At 32.8% G+C, this 25,375-nt stretch overlaps 2 protein-coding genes and 1 long non-coding RNA gene across 5 annotated transcripts; 1 reads left to right on the forward strand and 2 right to left on the reverse strand.

Moving 5' to 3' along the window:
* Window positions 1–10,693: 10,693 nt before the first annotated feature.
* Window positions 10,694–11,338, reverse strand: LOC132799614 (uncharacterized). Its single transcript, XR_009634444.1, has 2 exons — window positions 11,200–11,338; window positions 10,694–11,037 (listed from the first exon to the last, which is right to left on the reverse strand). It is a non-coding gene; the product is annotated as an uncharacterized LOC132799614 (long non-coding RNA).
* Window positions 11,072–15,843, forward strand: LOC107412429 (uncharacterized). Its single transcript, XM_016020208.4, has 9 exons — window positions 11,072–12,150; window positions 12,420–12,511; window positions 12,631–13,331; window positions 13,761–13,831; window positions 14,019–14,108; window positions 14,247–14,444; window positions 14,562–14,663; window positions 14,947–15,079; window positions 15,194–15,843. The coding sequence occupies exons 1-9, from the start codon at window positions 11,782–11,784 to the stop codon at window positions 15,346–15,348; spliced, it is 1,911 nt and encodes a 636-aa protein (XP_015875694.3). The 5' UTR covers window positions 11,072–11,781; the 3' UTR covers window positions 15,349–15,843.
* Window positions 15,844–16,065: 222 nt separating this feature from the next.
* Window positions 16,066–19,518, reverse strand: LOC107412430 (uncharacterized). 3 transcript variants are annotated; one of them, XM_016020211.4, is made up of 7 exons: window positions 19,317–19,518; window positions 18,571–18,645; window positions 18,387–18,487; window positions 18,161–18,238; window positions 17,930–18,001; window positions 17,563–17,660; window positions 16,066–17,175 (listed from the first exon to the last, which is right to left on the reverse strand). In XM_016020211.4, exons 2-7 carry the CDS (start codon window positions 18,574–18,576, stop codon window positions 16,568–16,570), a joined length of 963 nt encoding a protein of 320 aa, XP_015875697.2. In that variant the 5' UTR covers window positions 18,577–18,645; window positions 19,317–19,518; the 3' UTR covers window positions 16,066–16,567. The 3 variants fall into 3 exon arrangements, with proteins under 3 accessions (XP_015875697.2, XP_015875698.2, XP_015875696.2); XM_016020212.4 differs by having other exon boundaries at window positions 18,571–18,648; XM_016020210.4 differs by lacking the exon at window positions 18,571–18,645.
* Window positions 19,519–25,375: the final 5,857 nt, after the last annotated feature.

The following is a 25,375-nucleotide window of genomic DNA, read 5'->3' on the forward strand; positions in this document are numbered from 1 at the left end:
TCTCGGTCAACGTGCACGAATTCCGATGTGATTTGGGACGAGGTGTTACAATCCAGATCATGGAACATCAAGTTTGATCGAGTTATCAAATCATATGGTGTTGAGAAAAGCGTTGATGAACCATGTGTGTATAAAAGGATTCAAGGTATAGTAGTAGTTTTTCTGGTTTTTTACGTAGATGATATTCTGTTAATTAGAAACAGTGTAAAAGTATTGTCAGACATAAAAGGTTACCTGAAAGAGCAGTTTGATATGAAGGATTTGGGTGAAGCTAACTATATTCTAGGAATCAAACTTTTACGAGACCGGAAGAATAAGGTGTTAGCTCTATCCTAAACTTCCTACATTGACAAAATAGTGACAAGGTGCAGTAGTCAGCCGGTACCAATCAGATCCTGGAGTAGAACACTGGACTGCAGTGAAGGATATACTCAAGTATTTAAAGAGAACGAGGGATTATATGTTGGTGTATTCCAATGGGAGTCTTGAAACACTTGGTTATACGGACTCTGATTTTTAAGGGGATATGGATTCTAGTAAATTAACATTAGGATATGTGTTTACCCTAAATGGGGAGCCACTTGTTGGAGGAGTGTTAAACAAACTTGTGTTGCTAACTCCACAACTAAAGGTGAATATGTGGCTGCATCTGAAGCTGCAAAGGAAGCGGAATGGCTCAAGAAATTTCTTTTGGATCTTTATGTGATACCAAGTATAGATCGGCCAATTACTCTTTATTGTGATAATAGTGGGGCCGTAGCACAGTCCAAAAAACACAGGTCTCACAAAAAAGCATAAACACATATTAAGAAAGTACCACTTGATCCGTGATTTCATTAATAGAGGAGATACATTATTAAAATAGCATCTGAGGATAACTTAACAGATCCTTTTACTAAGACTCTTCTTGAACGAGTGTTTGAGAAGCATGTAAATTATATGGGTCTTAAAAGGTCCCAGGCTTACTTTAGAGTAAGTGGGAGTTGGTTACATTTATGCTCTAGGAACAAGACTAATTATAATATCATTTTCTAATTTAATAGTATGAATTTTTTAAATTCTTATGCACACTTTGTTTTACGTATAAGGTTCAGATTAATTATGTAGTATATGATCATATGGATACGTTTATAGAAGACATGATCATAGGTTCTCATAATTAAAGAATTGTATCACAGTTGTTAAATAAAGCTGGGCACTTTATTTAGACTGCAATATTTTATGAAATAATCTGTCTTGATTATTATAAAATATTGGAATGGATTATGGTCATTTTAAGAGGATTGGAAGAGATTTAATTAAGGATAAATTTCTGTTAAAGGAATTAAATCTCAGGAAATATTGGATATGTTATTTTTTTCTTAATCCTGAGTATATTATAAATAAGTGATTAAGTTACTATAATTCTTTGAGTTATCAATAAGTGAGGTATATTTTGAACGGCCAATATCTTGATGATTTGGGAATTATGGTTCTTTGATTACTAAGTATTTATGAAATATACAAAATGGAATTTGTATGAAATATCCTCTTGACATGTTTCGGTACTCAGATATTGAAAGTCATTGGCTAGTGCATTGGATATGTTAGAGAAACTGATAAGTTAAGAGAATAAATAATTAATTGATGCACAGAATTATTATCAATTAATTATTGGTATTTTACGAAGGAAAAATACATTTCATATATACATTATTAATTTTCGAGTTCACATCTGGGCTTTTAGTGGAGTAGCACCAGATAAGATCACGGTCCTAGACTTGCTCCTAAGTAAGTGGGAGATTATTGGATTTATGCTCCAAAAGCAATCTAAACCGTTAATTAAGAACCTTAATTAATAGTGGTCGTTGGATCCCCAAGCTAGCTGATAAAGTGACAGAACCCATTAATAGAGATAAGTGTGGCCCATCTGTTGGGCCCAAGGTAATTAGGAAACCATGAGAGGCTAAGGTTTGTAGTCTATATATAGGCTACTTTCTAAAAAGCCTCCAGAGGGAATTTTTTTCACGTACTAAAACAATACCTTGAACCTTCTTGTTTCTAGTGATTTGGTGTAACACCCCATCCCAAATCATACTGGAATTTTGCATGTTGATCGGGTTTTATTGACATTGACCAAAAGGGTCCAACTTTGACTTTTGATTCGAATAAAATTCCTAGTTGGCCGAGGCATCGTTGCGAAGTACACATTGACATGAGTCCGTAAACTAGTAGCACGTCAAAAACAGATCTACGGTTTGAAAGTTATGAGTAAAACAAGTTGAGATTCGAACTATCAGAAGGTGCCAGAGTTGACTTCTTATTCCTATATAATTGAGCTTTGACTCATGTATGATTGTGAAGTACTCGTCGATACGAGTTCGTAGACTAGTGGCACGCCTAATTTGGACATGTGGTTTGAAAGTTACAGATCCGAAAAATTTCTCCGAGATAGTGGTTACTATTTATTGATTTGTGTGCATGTAAACCGTGTGTGCCGTGTCGTGCTCTCAGCCAATCCCGTGAGTGAATACTATCACCCATGGGTGGTATTTTAATTGGCCAAAATGGGTGGTGGGGCATGGGAGGGAGAAGAGTGAAAGAGGAGAGAGAGTGAGGTGAGAGAAACAACCACCGGCCACCACCATCCTACCGCCGTCCGACCACCAAAATAGTACACGTGCCAGACCACCTTCAAGCCCACGTAAAAACTGGCCAACCCCCAAAATTTCATGGCCAACCGCCGATGTGTCCTGATCGGGGTGATTTCCAGCGGTGGTGCCGCTACCTTCCACCATAGATTCCTCCCAAACCAGACCTATGTTTGCCTCACCGTCTGTCTTGTTGGATTACCCATCACCAAATCTACCTTCCCACCAATTCTCACGTCCAATGGCCGCCGACGGTGGCAGAATCCGATGACTACGATGGCTCGCCAGAAAACCCATCTCCTGTGAGTTTCCGACGACACCTCCCACTCTTCCCCACTAATTCCAACCCCCTGAACCCAAATCCGGTGTCCACTTTCCTCAATTCTTAATGGATTGTGAGAATAGAGGGCCTAAAATCTGACAGCTTTCCGGTGAGATTCCTCCCACCACGGGTCCAATCTCAGGAAAGTAATATTAGATCCGTAATCCTCGTTTCACAAGCTTCGATTCGGTATATCATTCATAAATTTTGGTTGTCGTTTGTGTTCGCTCCCCGTGTACCCATTTGGGAGTTATCCGATTAAAATATTAATATAATTAGTTTTGTGTATTGTGGATATTTTAAGTGCATGTGTGGGTAGTGGAGTTGATTCTACAGAGGATCTCGATTGATACACGTGCTTGAGATGAGTGACCCGCCTTCAAAATTATTTTGGGATGTTAAAATATATATATTTTGTGTTAATTGGTTATTTGAAAAATATGTTTTATGTGTTGAATATTTAGTAAATTTATATTTGGAATTTTGATGCCAAAATTGAATGAATTATAATTATTTGTGCATCAAGAAATATTTTGATTTGAAGAATTTTATGGATATAGGATTTTGTTAATAATTGTTAAATTTTATTGTTGGAATATGGTGTAATTAGAAATGTTTTCATGTGAATTTTAATATACTTTTAATATTTGAAGGATTTTCCATTTAATTTTACAATGCCAATTTATGATTGTTTTAATATATGTGTTGTGGCCAAAAATATATTTGAGATTTTAAAGGAATTATAGTTTAAGATTTTCAATAAATTATTGTTGAGTTTGATGTTGATTTTATGATGCATGATAAATGCGTTTACATGATTTTAAGGATATATGAATTTCATGTGGTTTTAATATTATTTTTGGCATGATTTGATTTTAAAGATTTCAAGAAAAATATTGGTTTAAGTTATGGTGCTCTCAAAATATATATTTATGCACTTGAAATATTATCTAGTTGATTTTATGATATGGGAAAAATTATATATTATCGATGGATTTATGCTGGTGATATTTAAGAAAAATGTGGGATTGTGAATTTAAAAAATGGTATAATTCCCATGGTGAATTTTTGGAAAACTTGGTATTTTAATAATAAATTTAGTAATTGATTTTAGACGCACTCATACAGTACTGGTGTTCTGTACTGTATATATGGATAAGCGCACAGGTTGTAATGTCTCCCGTGAGTTGACATTGGACCGAGGGCAGACAAGTTTGATATTGGCTATAACCGCCCCCCTCCATGGCCGGGATGATGGTTTAAGCAGCAGCGCTGTCGGGACGCCGAAGCGACCATATGCAAGTTTCTCTCTTTAACCTCCCGCCAGACGGTACTCGGGACGCTGGGTGTCGTAGGGCATCACTGGTATGTAGTGTGGTGCGTCAAGTATTATTTTTCAGATATAAATTTCAAATCCTAAAATTTTAAAGTCATATTTAAAGTAAATTTATTTAATTTGTTTTATCACCTATTTCCAATTAGTATTTTCTAAAATGTATTTATTCATATTTTATGTCAATTATTTTAAATCAATATTTTTAAAATGCATCTTGCCATATTTTTATTATATAAATTGATTGAATATTTCAAAATAAATTTTATAATATTTTTACCACTTATTTTACATGGTTTGTTTTTAATTATTTAAATTTTGTTATTGACTCTGTTTATATTGAATTATTAAATCAAATTTTATGAATTGTATATTGAATTTTACTTTTATGTTACATTTCTCTAATGCAAGTATTTTAAATTTATTTTATTGTATTTTATTCGTATTTGGATTATTTAATTATTTATTTAATTAATTATTCTTTAATTTTGGGGCATAAAATATTGGATTTTGTGAAAATGTTTTAAAAGGGGAACCTTTCCAATGGAGTGAATGATAAGGGTTTTGAGGGAAAATATTATTTTCAATTAATTATTATCTATTTATTTATTTATTCTTAATTAATCAAGTGTACTATGATTATTATTACTATTATAATTGTATAATAGATAGGCTCACTCACTGAGATTATTAGCATCTCATATTTTTAAATATATTCCCCTAGGTGCAAGGATTGGTAGACGTTCGTCTGGAGCGAGCTTGACCTTCGTTGTTATCGTGTTTCGAGGAGTTCTCTTTCTTTTCATTTATTTCTATTTGTAATATTTCTTTCCATCCTTTGTTGTATAACTTTCATATTTAATCGTATCGTAGTAAAACTCTGTATACTGTCTTGGATGTTTATTATTAATTATGCACTGATTTTCTGTTATGCATTTGAAGTGCTACAAATTTATGGAATTAAATTATAGTAAGGTGGGAGGAATAAGGTGATGTATATAGAAGTGTGTTTTCAGTGTAGGAAATTTGTGGTAAGTCCAATCCTTAAGGGAGGTTCTGCTGGATTTTCCATTAGAGGGTCTGGTAGGATTTTCCTAGGATCAGGGCTTGTCTAGGGTTTCGGTGAAAGATCTTAGACGGGTTCTGAAATTGAGTGTGCCCACACATAGATCCGTCGCGACTAGAATAGCTTGGAAGATTCAGCGCAAAATGTTAGGAAAATCTATATGGGTAATGACATAATTTATCGTATGCTATATTCAATCTCGATCAGGTTTCTACTGTGTATATGATACCAACAAAATCCATGTACTTCAATTTGGATAGTGTTGAGGAATGAGACTATGAAATCACACGCTCTGCAACAGATTCTGAACCACACACAAACACTCCAATCGGGAAAATTCCTAATACTTTCAGGTAAATGTTCCATTCAATTTACTGGAACTAAAATATAGAACTTCTAAAGCTGGAAAATGTGTAGAACTTATTGCCAATGAGTCTTCATCATCATGACTAAATCTAGACAATGTTTCAAGGAACTCAAGTTTTCCATAAACTCCCCAACAATTTTGGAATCCTACCTTCGAGTTGGTTATAGCTAGGATGAAGTTTTTCATGAAAGTTCATATTGCCAAAAAAGCTTCAGGAATCAAACCCTTTAACAGGTTAACATGAAGGCCGTGGTCCTTAAGCATGGATAAGGATATATCTCTTAGACGCAGAATTTATAACGAGATGATCGATGGACTTACAATAAAGCTAAAGAACCCAACAGAAAAGGTCATGATGCAAATCCGTCCGATCTCACACAACCGACAACTCATTGGAGTACTGATCCGATATGGATGAAGAATGGACCAATCACTAGGGCTTAAGCTAAGAGGTTTAAGGACAACCTTGCTGCCTTTATCCAGGAAGTAATTCATTCTCAAAAGGGCTTGTCCATACCTGAAGATAAAAGACCTATTTTAAGCATCCAAGTGGTGGAGGCTGATACATCGGACACCCATACATCGGACATTTTATATCGGACACCTATACATCGGACATTTTATATCGAACACCCATACATAGGACATCTGACCTCGAACTTCGAACATCAGACATAACTTAGTTCGGACACCAGGCAGACATAAGTTAGCTCGGACAGACATAAGTTAGCTCGGACATCAGACATAAGTCAGCTTAATTGTCAAACTAGTCAACTTGTTTTTCTAATTTGCGTTTAACTTTTTTTGGGTTTTTATTTATTTATTTGCTGGACAAATAAGTTTAGGAAAGTTATTATTTTATTATTTTTATTGTAAATTAATTAATTCCTACCTCAAAATAAGGAAATTAATTAATCCAAATTAAATTAGGAAAGGACGTGAAAAAAGACGTGAAATTAGTCAATTTCCTAATTGGATTCTATGTTGGCCGAAATTTCCTAATCCTTTTAGGGTTTTATTTTGTTCATTCAAAGCCTATTTAAAGGCTTATTTTCAATAAGAAATCAAACTTGAATTTTATACAGAAAATTATTTGTGAGATTAAATTCTCTTTGTTCTTTTGAACACCTAAAACACCATTGGTGAATGAGTATTTTAGTTTTGACTTATCAATAGGACTTCCATCACCTATTGTGGCGTCTTCATTATATACCAAGGTTTTTAATCACAGGTTGGTTAGGGGTCAAAGTGACCATTAGAACTTGAACATAATTAAATCTGGGCTAATATAATACGAGTTTAGGAGCAGGTCGTCCTAAGTTTGTATAAGGTCATCTTCCAACTAGTTTCGCTTACAGTACAATGATTTGTGGGCTTATCACCAATAATCAAACATCAAAGGTGGTGGAAAGGTGTTTCTCGGCAGATGCATCAACTGCAGCCTTGTCTATTGATTTGATATTGTAAGGGTGAATTAGATAGATCCCTCTTTGGAGTCGCTGACATGATAGCTTTTGTGGATGAGGAAAATATACAGCCATTGTCTGAATCTTGTTATAAAAGCCCAACATGTGAAAATATTTTTAGTTGCCATGCATGAACTATGTATGCGCTTGAAGTGGTTCTGGTGGTGTTCTTTGGAGAGTGCAAGCTTTCTGTTCTGTTAAAGGCACTTGGATCTTGAGAACTCAAATCAAGAGGTTAAATGGTGCCAAGGACAAACAATCATTGACTCTACTTCGATTGATCATATTTAAATAAAGATATTCCAAAGATGAAAGATTAGAAACCCATTTGAGGTTTCCAATTTTTGCAAAAGAATTGCCACCGAGATCTCTAGATACTCTAACTGCTTAAGGTTTCCAAGCTGACATGGTAACTATGCCACTAAAATGAGTCCCTTAGAGACTGAAGTATCTTAAAATTCTTAGAAATGCTAGGAATTCTGGAATTTGGCTTAAATGATTAAGATCCAAATGTTCCAAATAATGCAGCTGTGTAATGGAGGAAATATTAATCGTACACTGAGGCACCAGTGTCGGTGTTAGATGAAGAGCAATTACATGGCCTGTTTGATTGTTGCACTGAACTCATCCCATTTTACAGCAATCTTGTTCAATTTGAATTAAGAATGTGATTTGAAGTATTACTTGTTTCTTCCTCTCTATGCATCTAATGTTGCTGTTGTTGGTAGCGTTAACACTGAAATCTAATATTCCAAATGCCAATTTCATGTGATGTAAAATAAGCACAAAAAATAATGCATTAAATTTAAGATATATCTTTTAGGAAAAATTATTCATCATCATAATGGTAAGCATTCGAGCTTGTGAAGTTAAGCAAACACCAGAATATGCATGAGCGATTATATACAAATGGAATAGATATATAGCCCTGCTACTGCTTTTCTTCGCTTAGATCACATATATGTTAATATTAGTTTGGGAAGTCTTGGTAAAAGTTAGAATAATAACTTAGGATGGACTGAAATTTGAAAATAGCCAAACTTTTTTTATCTTTGGTGCACTTTTTCCACTTCTTTTCATCTGCAAAACCCAAACAGTTAAGTACCCTTCTCCAACCGTACCATATAGCTAAAGAGGAACAAAAAGTATGTGTTGGAATGTGTGCTAAAAACTAAGAGGCATAAGCTTAAACCGAAATACACCATGTTTCCTATGCACCATGTGGCTCAATCCCCTTCCTTCCCTTAGATTAGATCCAAGGGTGAGTTGGTGTTGCTATGATGGCTAATTAAAAACCTTACTTTTTTAACCTTTTTCCCCATCGAGAGATTCAATATTGACCCTCTTTGACATTACGCATGCATATAATCATGGAATTAATTTCTCGTCTATTAAATACTATTGGACCGTACACTAGTTTTACCTGTATACGTGGGATCTTCCCACAGACACATTGTCATATTACGTGTAAAACAGTTCCAACCCATGGAAATGTCACCACTTTCGACTTGGGTATATTGATACCCTCTTGTCTTTCTAAACTAGAGACGAAGGAATCAAAGTCAAAATCAAAATCAAAATCAAAATCATTTTCCTATTTGAAAAGTCACATATATAGAAGGCCACCATTCGTAGTTTAACCAAAGAAGATCGATGATAAGGTGGTGGTAAGAGATTGGAAGATATTAATTATGGACACTTCGGGGAAATGACTCCCTAGGAATGCAAGTCATTAATTAATGTTTGTCTCTTCTTATGAAGAAGACAATTTTCCAAGCAAACAATGTGGAAATAGAATTACATAAAATATATATTATTAGATTTTTCTTGGTGTCCTTAATTGCATTAATGCTAATTGCTAATTGTGCTGGAAATGTTTTGGCAAAAGCAGGCCCTCCCTTATTAGACCACTTCCTTAAAGCCATCACTATGCATGCATCGGTTTTTGTAAAGACGTCTTTTGTTAGACCTCACGCTGTACACAGCTGTAGTTTGAAATTTAATTTGTTTAACAAAAACAAAATTATTTAACTTATACTCTTAATTAAGGTTTATGTTGAATAAAAAAATAAAAATAAAAAATAGAGCTTTTGCTTATCAGGCCAACAATGTGCTGGCCCTATAGCCAAGTGGAGTCTGCTGTATATCTTTGGTGTAACAACTTCATTTAAATACGAAGAGAGCTGGGAGAGGTAGAATTGAACTCTGGACAAGAAAACAATGTATAGTTTTGCAACTGAATTGATTTTTCAGACTACACAATATCAATGTGTACATATATATACATATATTGGTTTAATATAGTAAAGGATTTATAAACAGAGAATATGAAAAACATTCATTCACAAGTATCTAATCATGTATATTTAATGATTGTAAATGGTAGTTTCTCACAATCTTTATCTATAAATCCTTCATTATATCAAAATTATATATATATATATATATATATATATATATATATATATATATATATATATTTTATTTAAAATGTGAAATTGAAATTCGGATTATTATTTGAAATATATTACTTCACTTTTATTATTAAATTGTCATCACAGCACAGGGACAAAATATATTTATATATATATATATATATATATAATTGTAGAATGTGTTATTTTGTCATTTTCATTTTTCATAATGCTTAATAGGTATTTATGTAAAGCTATATGATCATAATTATTACACGTGGAGAAATAAAAGTTGGGTTGACCAATGGGATGCAATGTACGTATATTATACGTACTTGTGGAAGAACGTTATGATTTTTTTTATAAAAAATTATAAGCATATATAGACTATAAAAGGAGGTGTTTGAATAGTACAAATGATGAACAATGTTACTTGTCACTGACGACAATAAATTTACAGCTTATGTATATGTAATAAACTTATTTCATGAAAATCGCCATACATAGAAGATGACAGAGTTGAATCAGACATTTTGATCATTACAATCCAAGTAAAATCAAAAGCTGACTAATTAATGAACTAACTTTTTTTTTTTAATTATAAAATTATTACTTTGTTGAAATTAGGGTATGAAAATATATTTTCTGGGTTTTTTTACCACGGGCAAAGCTACAATTACTAACTAATGAGGCACTAATCCAAACAATTTTTTTCAAAAGATCTCTTTATATGCTTTTCAACCTTCTAAAAGGCATAAAACTTGGAGGACAAGGAAATAGCTGGCTCGCCAATTTTAACATTACCTCCTGGTTCTCTTGGCCAAACGAAGATCTGGCTCACCAATCTTGAATTGCTTTTTTATTTTTTATTTTTTTTAATTTTTGATGAGCGCTCTCTAACGTTGAAGTTGTTCAACAGAAAAGTAAACGTGTTCATAAGAAATAAAAGACCACAGATTCTCTTTTTCTTTTTTTAAATTTTCAACGTCATGTAAATTGATGATGTGCTATAATATAGGCCTTTGGATTGTTATGAAAGAGACAATTCACATTTAAAAAGAAAAAAGATTAACAAGATTTGAACATGTAAGAAGATGATCTGCAACTTAAAAAAGTATTATCAAAGTTAATTAATATTAAATCAGGATAAGGAAAAAAATTAAAAGAAAGAAAACAAAGCAAGAAAAAAGAGAGTTTTGGTCGTTGGACTCCACTTGGGGCTAAAGTATGGACTGCTTTGTTGGCAGTGCCACAACCACCACGTGGCCTCCTTGGAAATCGTTGATGATGGAGGGAAATTACACTGCTCCGGAAATCACAATGAAGTGGTGGTCTCCACCAACCTGATCTTCACACGTGTTGGTGAAGAGTAAAACCCAACTAGTTTCTAATACATTAAACAGTCCTGATTAATTCACACAGGTTGCTTCCAATGGTCCCTGCAGTAATATGATCCACATTGCAAAATTAATGATCATCTCCAAGTTCTGGAACGAACTGCGCCATTCCCTGAATCCCCCACCTTAGAAAAGAAATAAAATAACAAACTAAAAAGTATTGAAAATAAAAAAATAATTAAAAAAGAAATTAGAATCTCTCACTTGTTTCTCTCTTGTATTCTTTTCTTCACCATTGCCTCTCTGCCTCTCTCTCTCTCAAACGCAAGGATCAACCATAAAACAAGGACACGTCATTATTTCTGTCAAACGTTGAGAGTTTGCACACAACCCAACGAACCAATCCAGCAATATTGTCTGTCTCCCCCATTTCTCTGTCTCTGTCCCTGTCTCAAAATCAGCTAAGCTTCAGAAAAAAAGAGCTTCTGAGCTCCAAGATCTGTACCTTTCTTCCGTTAGAACGGCTGTTTTCTTGCTCTCAAAGTCTTAAAAGACTTTCCTACCCTTTTGCCCCAACTTGAGAACCCAGAATAAGAGACTTGTTGAAGAACCTCTCTTTGTAATAAAAATTGCTCCTTCGTTTGAAAAGCCTCTATCCTACAAGATTTTGACCCAGATCAATTTCAACCAAGATTTTGACAAAGTCGAAGTCGTTGAACGATTTCTGTCAACATTGTACAAAACCCACCTAGATTTCAAAAGCCAAAATTGATTTGAATCTCAATCCAAGATTCTTATAAGAAAAAGCTGTTATCTTGGCAAAGATTGAAGAAGAAGAACAAGAAGATGTCATGCCCATCAAACAGCATCGTTTACAATGGCAGCCAGTGCGCCTGCCCAGTGGGACATCTGCTGAACAGGACAACCAACGGCTGCATATTGTTTGCTACCAACTCTACCATTGCCACAGACTCCGGCGTTGCCTACAATACAGTGAGCTTCCCAGCGACTATCTTCGAATTTGACTCCATCAAGAAATTCACGCAGTCCCAGGCGGTTTTCTTGGAGGCGACGGTCGTCATGCTCCTCTCTTGGCTTGGTTTCTGCTTTTTCCTCAGGTTCATGAAGCTTGGCAATGATGGCAAAAGCATTTGGTTTAGGCTCAGATGGTGGATTAGCAGATTGGATATTAGCTTTGCCACTCGGCATTGGCTGGTCAGTTCTTCAGATTTTTGTTCCTTTTCCTTTACTTTTTGATATGTTGTAGTGGAATGGTTTTTATTACTATCTTTGAGCCAGTTTAAGAGCGTCTTACTTACCATAGAAACCCCATTACTCTGTATCTGGTTTAATGGGATTGGTCATTAGTTGGCTGCTTTGTGATCCATATGATCTTAATAGAGAAAACGTTACTAAATTTGATTGTGTTATGCATCTTGATATAAATTATGTTAACGCTTTAATTAGCTCCGTTTGTTGTATAGGATGACCAGAAGTTCGTTAAGAAACGGAAAACAGAACTTGGTGGAGCTTTGTCAATAGCAAGTTGGATACTTTTCGTTGGATTATTTGCTGCGTGAGCATTTTCTATCAATCTTTTCAGACATTGGAAATTCTTGATCCAATCCATCTATATTTGATCTTTTTGTTTAGTTTGTGACTCTATATTAAATTGGATTTTCAGTTCTGTCTCAGGTTGCTTTACCAAATCATATCGAAGAGAAGCATCGAGGTGCATAATGTGAGAGCAACGAATGCCCCTGACCTTGCCTCCTTTGTCAATGACATGGAATTCAATATAACCACAATTTCTAGTATGAGCTGTTCGAACCTGCGTGATATTGGTAATTTAATTACTGGAAATCCTGGCTTTATTGACCACAGAACTATTCCTTTGTCAAAATTTGGGAGCTACTCGTGTCAAAATACAAGTATAGGACCAACTATATCACTTCGGTGCAGCAAATGTCTGCCCATTCGAGACGATTTGTATCTTTCCTGGCAATTTGTTGATCTTCCCAATTATCCTGCAGCTGCTGTTGGATTTCAGTTTAATGTTACCACAATGAATCATGACAATAGGAAACATTTGAGTTTTGTTAGTGGAACACTACTAAATGGAAGCAATTTTGATGGAAGGCCTGTTACATTTAGAGGAGGGGATACAAATATATTGAAATTCAGTTTGTTTCCCCAAATTTACAATAACTTAAATGATCTAAGGCTCATTCAACCTTTCTTTCACGAGTTTATCCCGGGTTCGCTTTTTTATGACACAAGTCTGCTCCAACGATCCCTTGAAAGCCCCAGGGAGGGATTACTGAACACCACATTATATGTCCACTTTCTCTCTTCTTATGTTGTGGAGATAGAGAATCAGAGCATTATGGGTCCAGGTAAGATGCTCTTACTTCTGATCTTTGCATAGTACTCAGAGTATCACACTCTTGTCCATTGATCCCCTTAACCAGGGTCTAGCTTACTAAGTGAAAATAAGGTGAATTTGATTCCTTGTACATTGGCATTTGATACTGTTTCCATGAAATGCTTGCTCTGAATTTCATGGCTAAATTCCATTGGTCTTGGTTGCAAAGGAAAGAATTACCATAATTGGGAACCCTGGTAAAGCTCACTGGGAGGCCACCAAGTGACTCTTTCATTATTTAAGAGGCACAAGTGGTTATTCAATATATGGCAAAAGTTTGAAACTCATGCATGCTTTGCTTATCAACTCAGGAAATACTTTTAGTCATGGAGGTATCATAGAACCTGTAGTTATACCCAGTGCCAATGGTCTAATATTGTCTTTTTTCTATATGCTGCAGTAAGTTTCCTTGCGGATCTTGGTGGCCTATATTGCATCAGTATTGGCATTTTTCTATACCTACTTGTTCAAGTAAGATAGTTCTTTTTCTCCTCACTTTTTGTTGTAATGATCTAGTTATAAAATTCATCAAAAGGATAACCTATTTTCTAATATTTGAGACTTGCCCAATCTACTGCATTGTTGTTTTATCCCCCAGTGATGGTTTTATATTGACTCTTATGACCCAGATGTTTCTGATGTCCTTTTTATTTTGTAGTGTGAGTACAGAATAAAAAAATTGCGGAATGAAGATAGCACTATGCGGAGGATTAGAAGCCGTAGAAAAGCCCTGGAACACTGGGATAAAGTAATTTCTTTCTTATATGTCAATGCCGGCTTCCTTTTCTCTTTTTTTATTTTTTTATTTTTTTATTTTATTATTATTCTATGCATTGTTTCTGTTTGGTCATTGATAAAATTAAACTGACTGATGCTTTTTAACTAGCTGAGGAAATATGTGATGTATACTTGGGGCTGCAGCAAATTAGAAGAGAACTACAATTACACTAGAAATGGATCAAGTTGCAGTGGTCTCAGGATACAATCATTCCGAAAAGGATCAATGCACAAGCAGAGGCAGCAAAGCAGAAAGGATTCGGTTAACTTTAATAGGAAAGCCACGTCACAAAGCATTAGCAAGAAGGTAATATTGTATGTGTTTGTGTGTACAATCTCCGAACATCTTCTGGAATTCTTCTTGTTTTCTTTTATTTTTTTGTCCTTCTTCTGCTTCATGTAGTAGGAATGTTTTATTGCGCAGACTGCTGCTTCAGATACTTTACATATTGAGGTAGCCAAGTCTTCTATACCAGGAACTGCTCCAAGCCTTGAAGGAAGGTTTTCAGATTCTGGAAATCAACTTGTGAGTTGCTCTTTTTTTGTTTCCTAGCCAGTTATCATAGAACTTATTTAGTTTCAATTTTCAAGTACAGCACTCTTCATACTTTGTTGCCTTTGTTCTGCTTAGCATGGGTCTAGTCACCTTTAGTTGACTAGATTACCAGTAAGTTAAATCAATTACTTTGAAAATTATTTACCCAAAAAAAAAAAAAAAATTACTTTGAAAATTGCTACTTTGGTAATTAGTCATTAACTCATAAATCATAATGTGTTAAATAATGCAATGCCATGATCATTGTCCGCAGCCTTTGAAAAATGAAAAGCTTGGCTCTACAATTGATGGAAAACAACGATGTGATGGATCACGCAAAGGAGGTTCCTCCCACCCTAAAGCATTTTCTATAACTGATGACATAATTCCTCTGCCACCATCATTAGGTAAAACCTTCTTTTCAGTGTTTTGGCCTTGTAACCCGTTGTGAACTGGGTGGTTTCGGTTTCTATATAAGTTTCCACACTGAAACGATCGAGTGATTTGCTTTTCAATTCCAGAGCTGAAGGATGATTCTGAGATGGATATGTATGATATTCAGAAGAATCTTAAGAGTCTGTATGAGTATAACGTCATGCTAAGGGAAAAGTTTATTGCCGCTCAATCTTTGCTTAATGATTTAGCATCAAAGTCGTCGTCTCCGGCAGCAAAATGACAAAGCAAGAATCCCCACCTAAAATCAGATTACAGAATGACAAATGTTTTCCCTGAGAATGAAGGGTGTTCCCAAAAGTTCCATGGAATTTCCTTGGACATTTCTCCTTGGGAAATCAAATGACATGACAAAGAGTACATTTTTCCATGTTCAGTCAGCCTGCTTCAATGAAGGATGTCATGCTTGCATGGGAAAGTTATTGATTTTCCAGGGATCATACTTTTAATCTGTCATGTTTCAAGAGAAAATATCCTTGATATGGTTTTCACAAATAGCGTTGCTTCTGTTTGTTAGGATGCAGGATCCAGCTTTGTGATTCTGATCTTGGAGGTCTTGTGGTTCAAAAACGAGAGAACCTGTATCATAATCATTTGCTTCAATTTGTACTAGTTCATCACTTCATACCCTACAATGTGCGAGAAATGTGAAACGAAAAAGAATTGTGGAATTGTGAATAAATGTGTATAAGCCACCAGTGGTGAGCTTTTCCATGTACTTGGTGGATTATTTAACTACTTATGTTTCTACACTTTTTGAATATGCAAAATGACCACGCATCTTTGTCCAGACGATTTCACTGTAATGTTTGTAAAAGGCAATTACTCTCACTTTTTTCTTTTCTTCTACAAGTAATGCCTAAGAAACTAACCAAGGCTTAGAGTATACGTGCTTGTACAGGCAATTAACAGGAAGATGGAGAAGGGCACTGCCCAGCTATTCTATTCAAACATATGTATATATAATTAATATAATTATGTAAACTTTTTAGATACAACTTAAAGAAAAGGTCTTTTAACATAGCACAAACCAAGCAACACAATTAACTATCAAACCCCCACACTTTGCTTGGCTGTCTGTGAAACTGCATGCATGTCTGAATTTAGCATTGCTTCATCTCAAACCACTTCTGCACACCACACCATATCACTTGAAGTCTCAACCATTAAATCGAATTTCATTATCATGAAATAGCCTTTTCCTTGAGGAGTTTATATAAACTTCCCTATGAAACCACAGAACCAGCAGCAGCCAATATGCTATACCTTGGCTTCAATCTTTTGCCAACACATCTCCTGAGATAAATGATCAGCTCTTATCAGTACATGCACATTATCCATCCTTAGGATGGAACTGAAAACATGGAGAACACCAGTGGAGTGTGGACAAGCGCAATAGAAAGGTGACAAGGAACCAATATGCTGGTGTGAATTTCTGACACTTATTCCATGTTGGTATGGTTTATCTCACTGCATTTTGAAAGAAAACTCTCTTTGCCTGACTGCATACCCAAGGCATGAGCAAACATTCTTTTTGCAGCTCCCAAATGTTGCCTTTTATGGTGGTCCTCATTTACATTATTCCTATCCCTTCCACTCCGAGAGATGCTGACACTACTAGATACCTTCTCAGCTTGTTTTTGAGGTGCCTTCCATTCACTTTGTGATGATGCACAAGTACTCTGTTCATTTTTTTTAACTTCATCATAAGACTTTGTATTTGTGCCTGACAAGGAAAAGGATTCTTGAAAAGTTTTCTGGGTCAGATTGAGATCAATTTTATCCTTATCTTGAGCTTTCATTTCATCTGTTTCCTCTCCAGAACCACTAAAATCTTTAAGAGCTGTATCCTGATTGATTGAACTGATTCTTTGCCCTAGTGCATGAGCAATCATCCTGCGAGCAACCACTGGAACACTTCGTGGCTTCTGCTTGACAGGTTCTTTTTCTTCTCCCAAATCCATCGAAAAAATTCGCTGACGAGCAGCCAAATAAGCTGCTTCTCTCTCCTCGAGTGAATGCTGAACTGATGGTGATTTTGTCTTTAGCACTGAAACAAAAATATTCAAGCATTTTAATCACAACATTTCAACTTTTTTGAAACAACTGTGAGTTATAAAGCAACATAATAAGACATAGATGTCATTCTTCCAACTTCTATGTGTAATTATTCATTGCAGCTGAGCCATTTCATAATTCATTAATAAACAATACATTTTTGCAATAGTAAAGTTTGTGATTAGAACATGTTTTAGCATCTTCAAAAGTTCTCTCTCCCATATATAAGTGCGCAATCAACATAGAGAAAATTAATAACAGCAATTATCAAGTGTATTTGCAACTGTGCATGATACAGTGGTTTAAAGAAATTTGAACTCAGAATAAAAAAGCATCAGTAACATGTATCATGTGTTGAAAAGAACATAAATTTTGTTACCTGGGGAGGTTTCTGTTCTCTTTAATAATTGATGTGTCATTGCTGAAGATTGAGGGTCATCATACTGCCACAGGATATCACTAACAAGGATGGAGGGTCTGCAATCCAAACAGAGAACTATCAAAGAAGGAACCTTTTCTTCTTTCTTCTTCCTCTCTTTCTTTTAGTTATTTATTTATTTATTTATTTTCTTTTTTTCCAAAAGAGGACAAAGAATAAACTTGATGAGCAATGCTAGCACAGAATAGTAATCTTAGGTTTCATATTTGCATTCTTCTTGTAAAAAAAATTACTAGGATATAAATTGGGATTCATAAAACAACAAAAAGAAAAGGCATAGGTTATGGTTTGTGGAGTCTACACATACATTGATGTCTCAGGGCATCGCTCCAAAATTAAGTGCCGATCATCTCCTTCACCAACTGATTCATGGGAAAATCTTGCAAAAATCAAGGAAACATTAATATCAACATAAATCCAGACTGTCCAGTAGTGTGCAAAATAGCTTTCCACCCTCCACTATAAAAAATTTATTTGTCCAACATAGATGTCATAGAAACAATACAAATCTTAAACTACATAAGTTTAAAAAAAATACCCAAATATATCTGCAAGACGATGCAAAAGGAGACGGTTATATGAATTCATAGGTTCTAATTCTAGAACCCCATCAGAGCTGCAAGGAAAAAATATATATTCTTATTTTTCAAAACACAAGAAACGACTCGAAAAAACACGGTAAGAAAGTTAACCATCAAAGATGCTAATAAAAGCTTAATCAAGGAAGCCATTTCTTCAAGCTGCAAGTTGGCTTATGTTATTACCTGGTATCAGTCTGAAGGAAGTTAATCAAGACTTCTTCCACTGAAAGAACAAGATGCTTGCAGGGAAGATTGTCCTTCACAAGAGAAGCCAATTCTTCAACCTGCTAGTTGGCAATATATACAACTGAATTAAAACATTTCAACAAAGATTCAAGAATAAAATTACAAAAGTCATCCGCTTTACTCGCATTGTTGTTGTGAATGGGAGTGGAAAGATTTGATTTCTATCTGTGGGTTTCTTCTATCCTGCTAATCGGCTCTACTAACAATATAATTCACAAAATGAGCAAAGCAAAAGACAAACTGATATTCTTCTTTCACATCACAACAAAAGCTATTCAACTTAAAACTCAACGCAGAAACAAACATTTTAGCTAAATATCGGACAGAAATCACACTAACAAATTTGAAGTAAACTCTGTGACAACCACTAAAGTTAATAAGAAATATAATTCATAAAATCAGCAAAAGCAAAAGACAAACTGATATTCTTCATTCACATCACAACAAAAGCTATTCAACTTAAAACTCAACCCAGAAACAAAGATTTTAGCTAAATAACGGACAGAAATCACACTAACAAATTTGAAGTAAACTTAATTCTCCAGTAAGAAATATAAATAAGAAATTAATTGTCGAACATAAACATACAAATTTAAAAAAAAAAAAAAAAATACAAACTTTATGGTTACAGACCTTCAAATTCCGCATCTGAGCTCCAATAAATAACAAAATTAACATTAAAAAACCAACATAATTGGAAAAAATAAGCCCTACCCAGAACACCCAATTCACATATCCAAAAAGAAAAGATAACAACACAATAAGAACTATTCAAACTAATGGCGCCAAACAGTGAACGGAAAAAGAGGAAGTAAACAGAGTTGAGAGAACAGAAGGTAAGCAGAGACAAGGAAAGAAAGAAAATACCATAGCGAATTGGGTCATACTCATGTTTGGAAGAGAGCGAACCAAAAATCAAAACAATTTTTTCAGAAAGAGAGATAGAGAGGAGAGAGTAGGTAGAACAAGAAGAAACGGTTCCTCTTCCGTCGTTGTTTCTTTCCCAATCTCTGTTGTCGTACTTGTTTCTCCTAAGGGTGAATTGCATTCCATCACCCGCTTTTCAATTATCTAACACCACCCACCAATCATATATATTCCATCATATATATAACTTTTTAATCTTCAGCCCGAAATCGTAAAATAATAAGATATATAAAAAATAATAAATAAATGTAAAAACTGAAAGAATAAACCATTTTCAATTATTTTTTATTTGCCCTATGTCATTAGATAGTTTTCTTTTTTTATAATAATTTTGAAAATATTAGGTACAGTTTGAATGACTTGGAGCCATCATATGTTTTAGATTTTTTCCTTTTAATAATTTTGAAAATATTAGGTAAAACTTGAATGATTTGGAGTTATCATATGTTTTAGATTTTTTTTTTTTTATAATAATTCTGAAAATTTTAGGTAAAACTTGAATGATTTGGAGCAATCATATGTTTTACAGATTTCTATATATAATTTTCATAAATGATAATGAAGAGCCAAAAAAAAAAACAAAACAAAACAAAAATTTGAAATAATTTTTTAATTTTCTAAAAGGCTTTAAATTTCTAGATTTTTTATATTTGACAAAAAAATTTAAAAAAAGTTCTGAGAGTTTTTTTTTTTTTTTCAAAAAATGTTGATACATTTGTATTATTATCTATTATTATATAATTTTTGGATACATACTTATATCTTGGCTTTCAATAAGATTTTGTTATATGGAGGGACACTGTCCTACCAATATTCCATCTACTTGTGAAGAAGAGTTTATAATTTAGTTTGTATCGCACGGTTGTTTTGTCTTGTCAAGATTACATAACCGTTAGCAAATGTATAAAATTTAGTTCTTAATAGCATTGAATCTCATAGTTTCATAGTTATTTATGTATAAAATTTAGGGGGTGTCAATTTAAAACTTGGAGGGTTTTAAAGTATTTAAAAATTTATGTGTGTTTGATTCCAAAAAATGAAATGGACAATTAATGGAAAAAAAAAAAAAAGCAGATCATAAGATTCAAACACAAAGACTTATGATATTGGATAAAACCAACTTAATCAATTTGATAATTTCTTAGGTAGTGGTCTAAAAAAAATCAAACAACAAGAATGCAAAGACATTGATTAAAAATAAAAGTAAAAAAATCGATTAGCAATCAAAAAATTAAAGAAAAAAAAATCTAAGCAGATGAAAATAAACCAAAAAAGGGAAAATCAAATGAGAAGAATGCAAAGACATTGATTAAAAAAAAAAATCGATTAAATTAAAAAAAAAAAAGCAATCAAAAAATTAAAGAAAAAAATCTAAGCAGATGAAAATAAACCAAAAAAGGGAAAGAATGCAAAACACACAAGTGAAGTGGAAGACAACAACCAAAACCCTTTTATACCCCCCTAATTATCGTTGGGAGGCTGTAGTTATAGAAGCAAGTCTTGCGATCAACCCTATTGAATGTCATAATTTCTAAAACTATACTAGGTTCTAAGGTTATACCACACCACATGCAACGGTCAAATTTTTAAAACTCTTCGAGTTAATATATATATATATATATATATATATATATATATATAGAGCGTTAGGCATTATATATATATATATATAAATAGTGATATGTGTCTTCTCTGCTTTCTCATCTTCACAGTTTTTGGTACTCATACTTCCAAAACTAAAATTTTTTCTGTTTAGGGTTCAAAGAGGGCTAAATAAAATTTAACTCTAAAAACCAACCATTCTCCATTGCATGGGAATAAAAAAATAAAATAAAAAATAAACAAAAAACATTTTAGAAGAAAGAAAAGAGTGTGACCTAATAGCTTGGATTAAAAAAAAATGGAAGAAAGAAAATTAAAAGCCCTTTCAAACAATGAGACGGACAATTAATGGACAAACAAAAAAAAAAGAAAGCAGCTCAGAAGAATGCAAACGCAAAGACTTGATGATCAAAAAAACTTTGGATAAAATCAATTTAATCAATCGGATAATTTCTTAGGCAGTGGTCGAGAAGAACGCAAAGATGTTATTTAAAAATAAAAAATAAAAAATCGGATGATATCAATTAGACCATGAAAATTAAATAAAAAAAGCGATCAGAAAATTAAACCAAAAAAAAAAAAATCAAAGCAGATGAAAAATAAAACAAAAAAGGCAAAGAACGCAAAACGCACAAGTAGAGTGAAAGACAACAACCGAAACCCTTTTATACCCCTAATTATCGTTGGAAGACTATAGTCATAGAAGCAAGTCTTGCAACCAACCCTATTGAATGAAAATCATAATTTCTAAAACTATACTAGGTTCTAGGGTTATAACACACCACATACAATGGTCAAGTTTTTAAAACTCTTCGAGTTACGCCTCCTTTTATAATCTGCGGTGCCTCTACCATTTTTTTTTAATTTTCTTAAAATAATTTAATTTTTAATTACTATATAATAATAATAATAATGACTTATTTAAGTATATATATAATAACTTATTTAGCTAATTATCTATAAAATTAAACTTTTAAAATATAATATTTTTAAATTTCTTTATATATCTCTATATACTATAAAAATGACAATTTTAACTATTTATCTTATATGAATATTTATAAATAAAATTACAATTTATAATATGATTATAAACTATATATATAGTTTACATATACCTAATATTTTTTAAATATTGAACTATTCGTTACTAAATAACTAAATAAAATATAATAAACTAATTAAAATTTTTATTTTTGTAAATTTTATTTAACTATGCTTTTCATGTATATTACCATTCCACCAATTGTTTGAAAAAACTGTAATTTTGCCACCAGGTTAGGGACCATAACCAAATGTTTACTGATGCCAAATGTGGTATATAGTAGTGCCAATTCTCATAGCTTAAACAAAAAATTATGAAGAACCATATATTCATTCTCTAACGCTATGAGAAGTTGCCCATTATCATTTGGGTTACATCTATGTACCAAGAAACCTTCCAAGTTAATATAAAAAATATATAAAATTATAAATAATTTTAATTATATATAAAATACTTTTAAAACAAATTACAGTTAGCTGGTGAATGGCTAGATTTATAAACCTTATAAATTGCAGTTATACATGCTGAAGCCTCAAGATACAAAAGCTAAAAGCCTAGCTAGTACAGCCATGGATGCTAATAAGATGATGATGATTCTAATGGTTATGATGATGGTATCAATTGTTCTTATAACAATATAATAGAAGCCCACTTGAACATTAATCCTATATCTCCTTCTTCTTCACCTCTAAATCTATCTTCTATTTTTCATCCTTGATGGGCTTCCTATACTTGTTAAAATCCCTTCCAAATTCAGATCCATAAAGAAAAGAAAATATCAACGTATAGATAGACCATGCAAAAACTGCCGAATGTTTGTATCCCAAGGGATTATTTGGTGAAGATTTATACAAGAAATGTGTTTGTTGCGTGCGTGCAATATTATTGCAAAGCTTGTGGTATTTCCTCTAATGATGTTGGTGAAACTCCATGAAATGTCACATATACGATTATATATAACATTTTCTAACTCATAATTTCTCCTTATTTATGCCCTTACTCTAATATATATATATATATATATATATATATATATATATATATCCCCATATTGTTATTTCTAAAGAAGATAAATATTGTTATATGCCATTGAAAAAATAAATAAAAATACATATTATATACATTTTGATGATAACTTTATACATGAATAAAATTATATATATTGTTACTGACTTTACAATTTATGCATGAATTTTGTCCCACACGAACAGCCCAACGATAAGAGTTATTGCTTTCCATGAGTATATGAATTACACTCTAAAATTTAAGTGAAAATAATATTTGGTTTTTGGTTTTTTTCCTACTGTTATTATTATTATTATTTTTTTTAAAACATATTTCTACTTTTCTTGAGCTAAAGACACAAACTAATTTCTAAAACATACGGTTTAGTTGCAGTGGGAAGGAAATACCTCAATATATTTCACAATATTACAAAATTAATCTAAATAAGAAAAAATAATATGCATTATTGTTTTCCTACACATTCTATTAGAACTAGATATTATATTCATATAAACAAACTTGATGCATAATTCTGATTAACAATATAAATTAACAATATTATAAGTGAATCTACTTTTTTAGTTGCGAATCAATTACTCGGCAATACTAGCTATCTTCTTCCATTTAATTGTTGTAGCAAAAGGTTAATTAGCTTCCATCCATACGTGTTTATAACAAGAACAGTTGTAAAAATCGCTTATATATATATATATATTTGGAAATAATAATATTAATAATATATATGTAAAAATCGCTTATAAATCATCCCACGCCTAAACCAAAAGTCAGTACACTAAATTACCCTACCAATATTATGATTACATATGATAATATATTAGTGCGACAATAATATCTATAATTAGACATTACACAAACCAAGAAGAAACAACATTCACAAAAATTTAACCAAAAGATATTACTTTGGAGATCCATTAGACTCCACAAGCAATCACAGTCATACAATATATATATATATATATATATATTCCAAAATGTATCTATATTTTTTATAAGAACAAATTAAAATCTAGTTATTATAATAATAGTACAAAATCTAAAGAAAATTTATAATTGCATGTTGATCATATTGTGTTTTATAAGCCATATGCCCGGTTAGAGATATAGAAATAGAATATCGAATTGATCATATTAAGATGATGATCATGATGAAAGCAATCATGATGATGGTAATAGGCTTGATACTTTTTTGTTCCATTAATAATTATAGGTTTCAAGCAGCAGATCATGGTCATGGCAAATCTCTCCTTCTTCTCTAATAATTCTTTTTTCTTACTTTACTCCCATTAATGATGTTAAAATCGTTACTAGCATTCAAAAAGTTTCAAGAACACTCAGAATTATGTACTATCCCGGTGTGAAGTTTTCTGCTATGGAGTCAGACAAAATCCTAAGGTATTCAGACAAAATCCTAAGGTATTCCAACTCTGGTTTTTACCTTAACTTCTCTTTTTGTCATCATCTTCTCCTTGCCTGCAAATCAAAACTAACAATATATATATATCATCTGAAAGTAAAAATTTGAACAGATAAAACCGTCTATATTATCAAGGTTGATACCGATTAAGCCGTTTTCTTTTTTCTTCTTTCTGGACCATATAAATTGTTTTTCTTTTCTCTTCTTTCTTTTTTGTTTAAGATATATAATGGTTACAAACTATTTAGGCACCGTAGATATTATTTTGTGTGCAAGTTCTATGATTTAATATAATATAATTTATGCTAGACAAGAAAGTTTTATCGTAAAAAAAATGTCTAAAAAGATAAATATAATTAGACATAAACCAATCTAATATTAATACATTACATTAATTAGTATATCCATTTCGTTAATGATGCAAATATATATACACGATAAACTTGGCTTCCTATTGTATTCAATACTTGTTTTACTTTATATTAATAAGAATTAGTTTTCCTTAGCCGACAGCCTTATACATGCATAAAAGCTGAAGGGAAGGGTGTCTGGCAGTGTGTTATTATGCGTATGTTTGCGAATTGCTTCTGTGAAAGCCAGTTGTATAACAGATCATATTAAGAAAGCGACCAGTGAGTTTTTACTGTATGAAATAGTTTTCTCAATAAGTGAGTTGTCCTGTGAATGCTTGCTTGAAAAAGCCAATAAACTTTTAAAATGTCAAAACTAAAATGTTAATTGTGTGTCCGTAAATAGAAATTGGCGGTGATGGAAGGAAACCGTAGACATCCTCGCCCATATTCTTTCTAAAGTATAAATCTTGATTAGTATTATAATGTTGGCTTATTATTAAATTATTGAGTTGTATCCAAAAAAAAAAAAAGGTCAATTATTGAGTAGATATTGCACAAG

This window comes from Ziziphus jujuba, chromosome 10 (assembly GCF_031755915.1).
Source record: "Ziziphus jujuba cultivar Dongzao chromosome 10, ASM3175591v1".
Taxonomy (NCBI): domain Eukaryota; kingdom Viridiplantae; phylum Streptophyta; class Magnoliopsida; order Rosales; family Rhamnaceae; genus Ziziphus; species Ziziphus jujuba.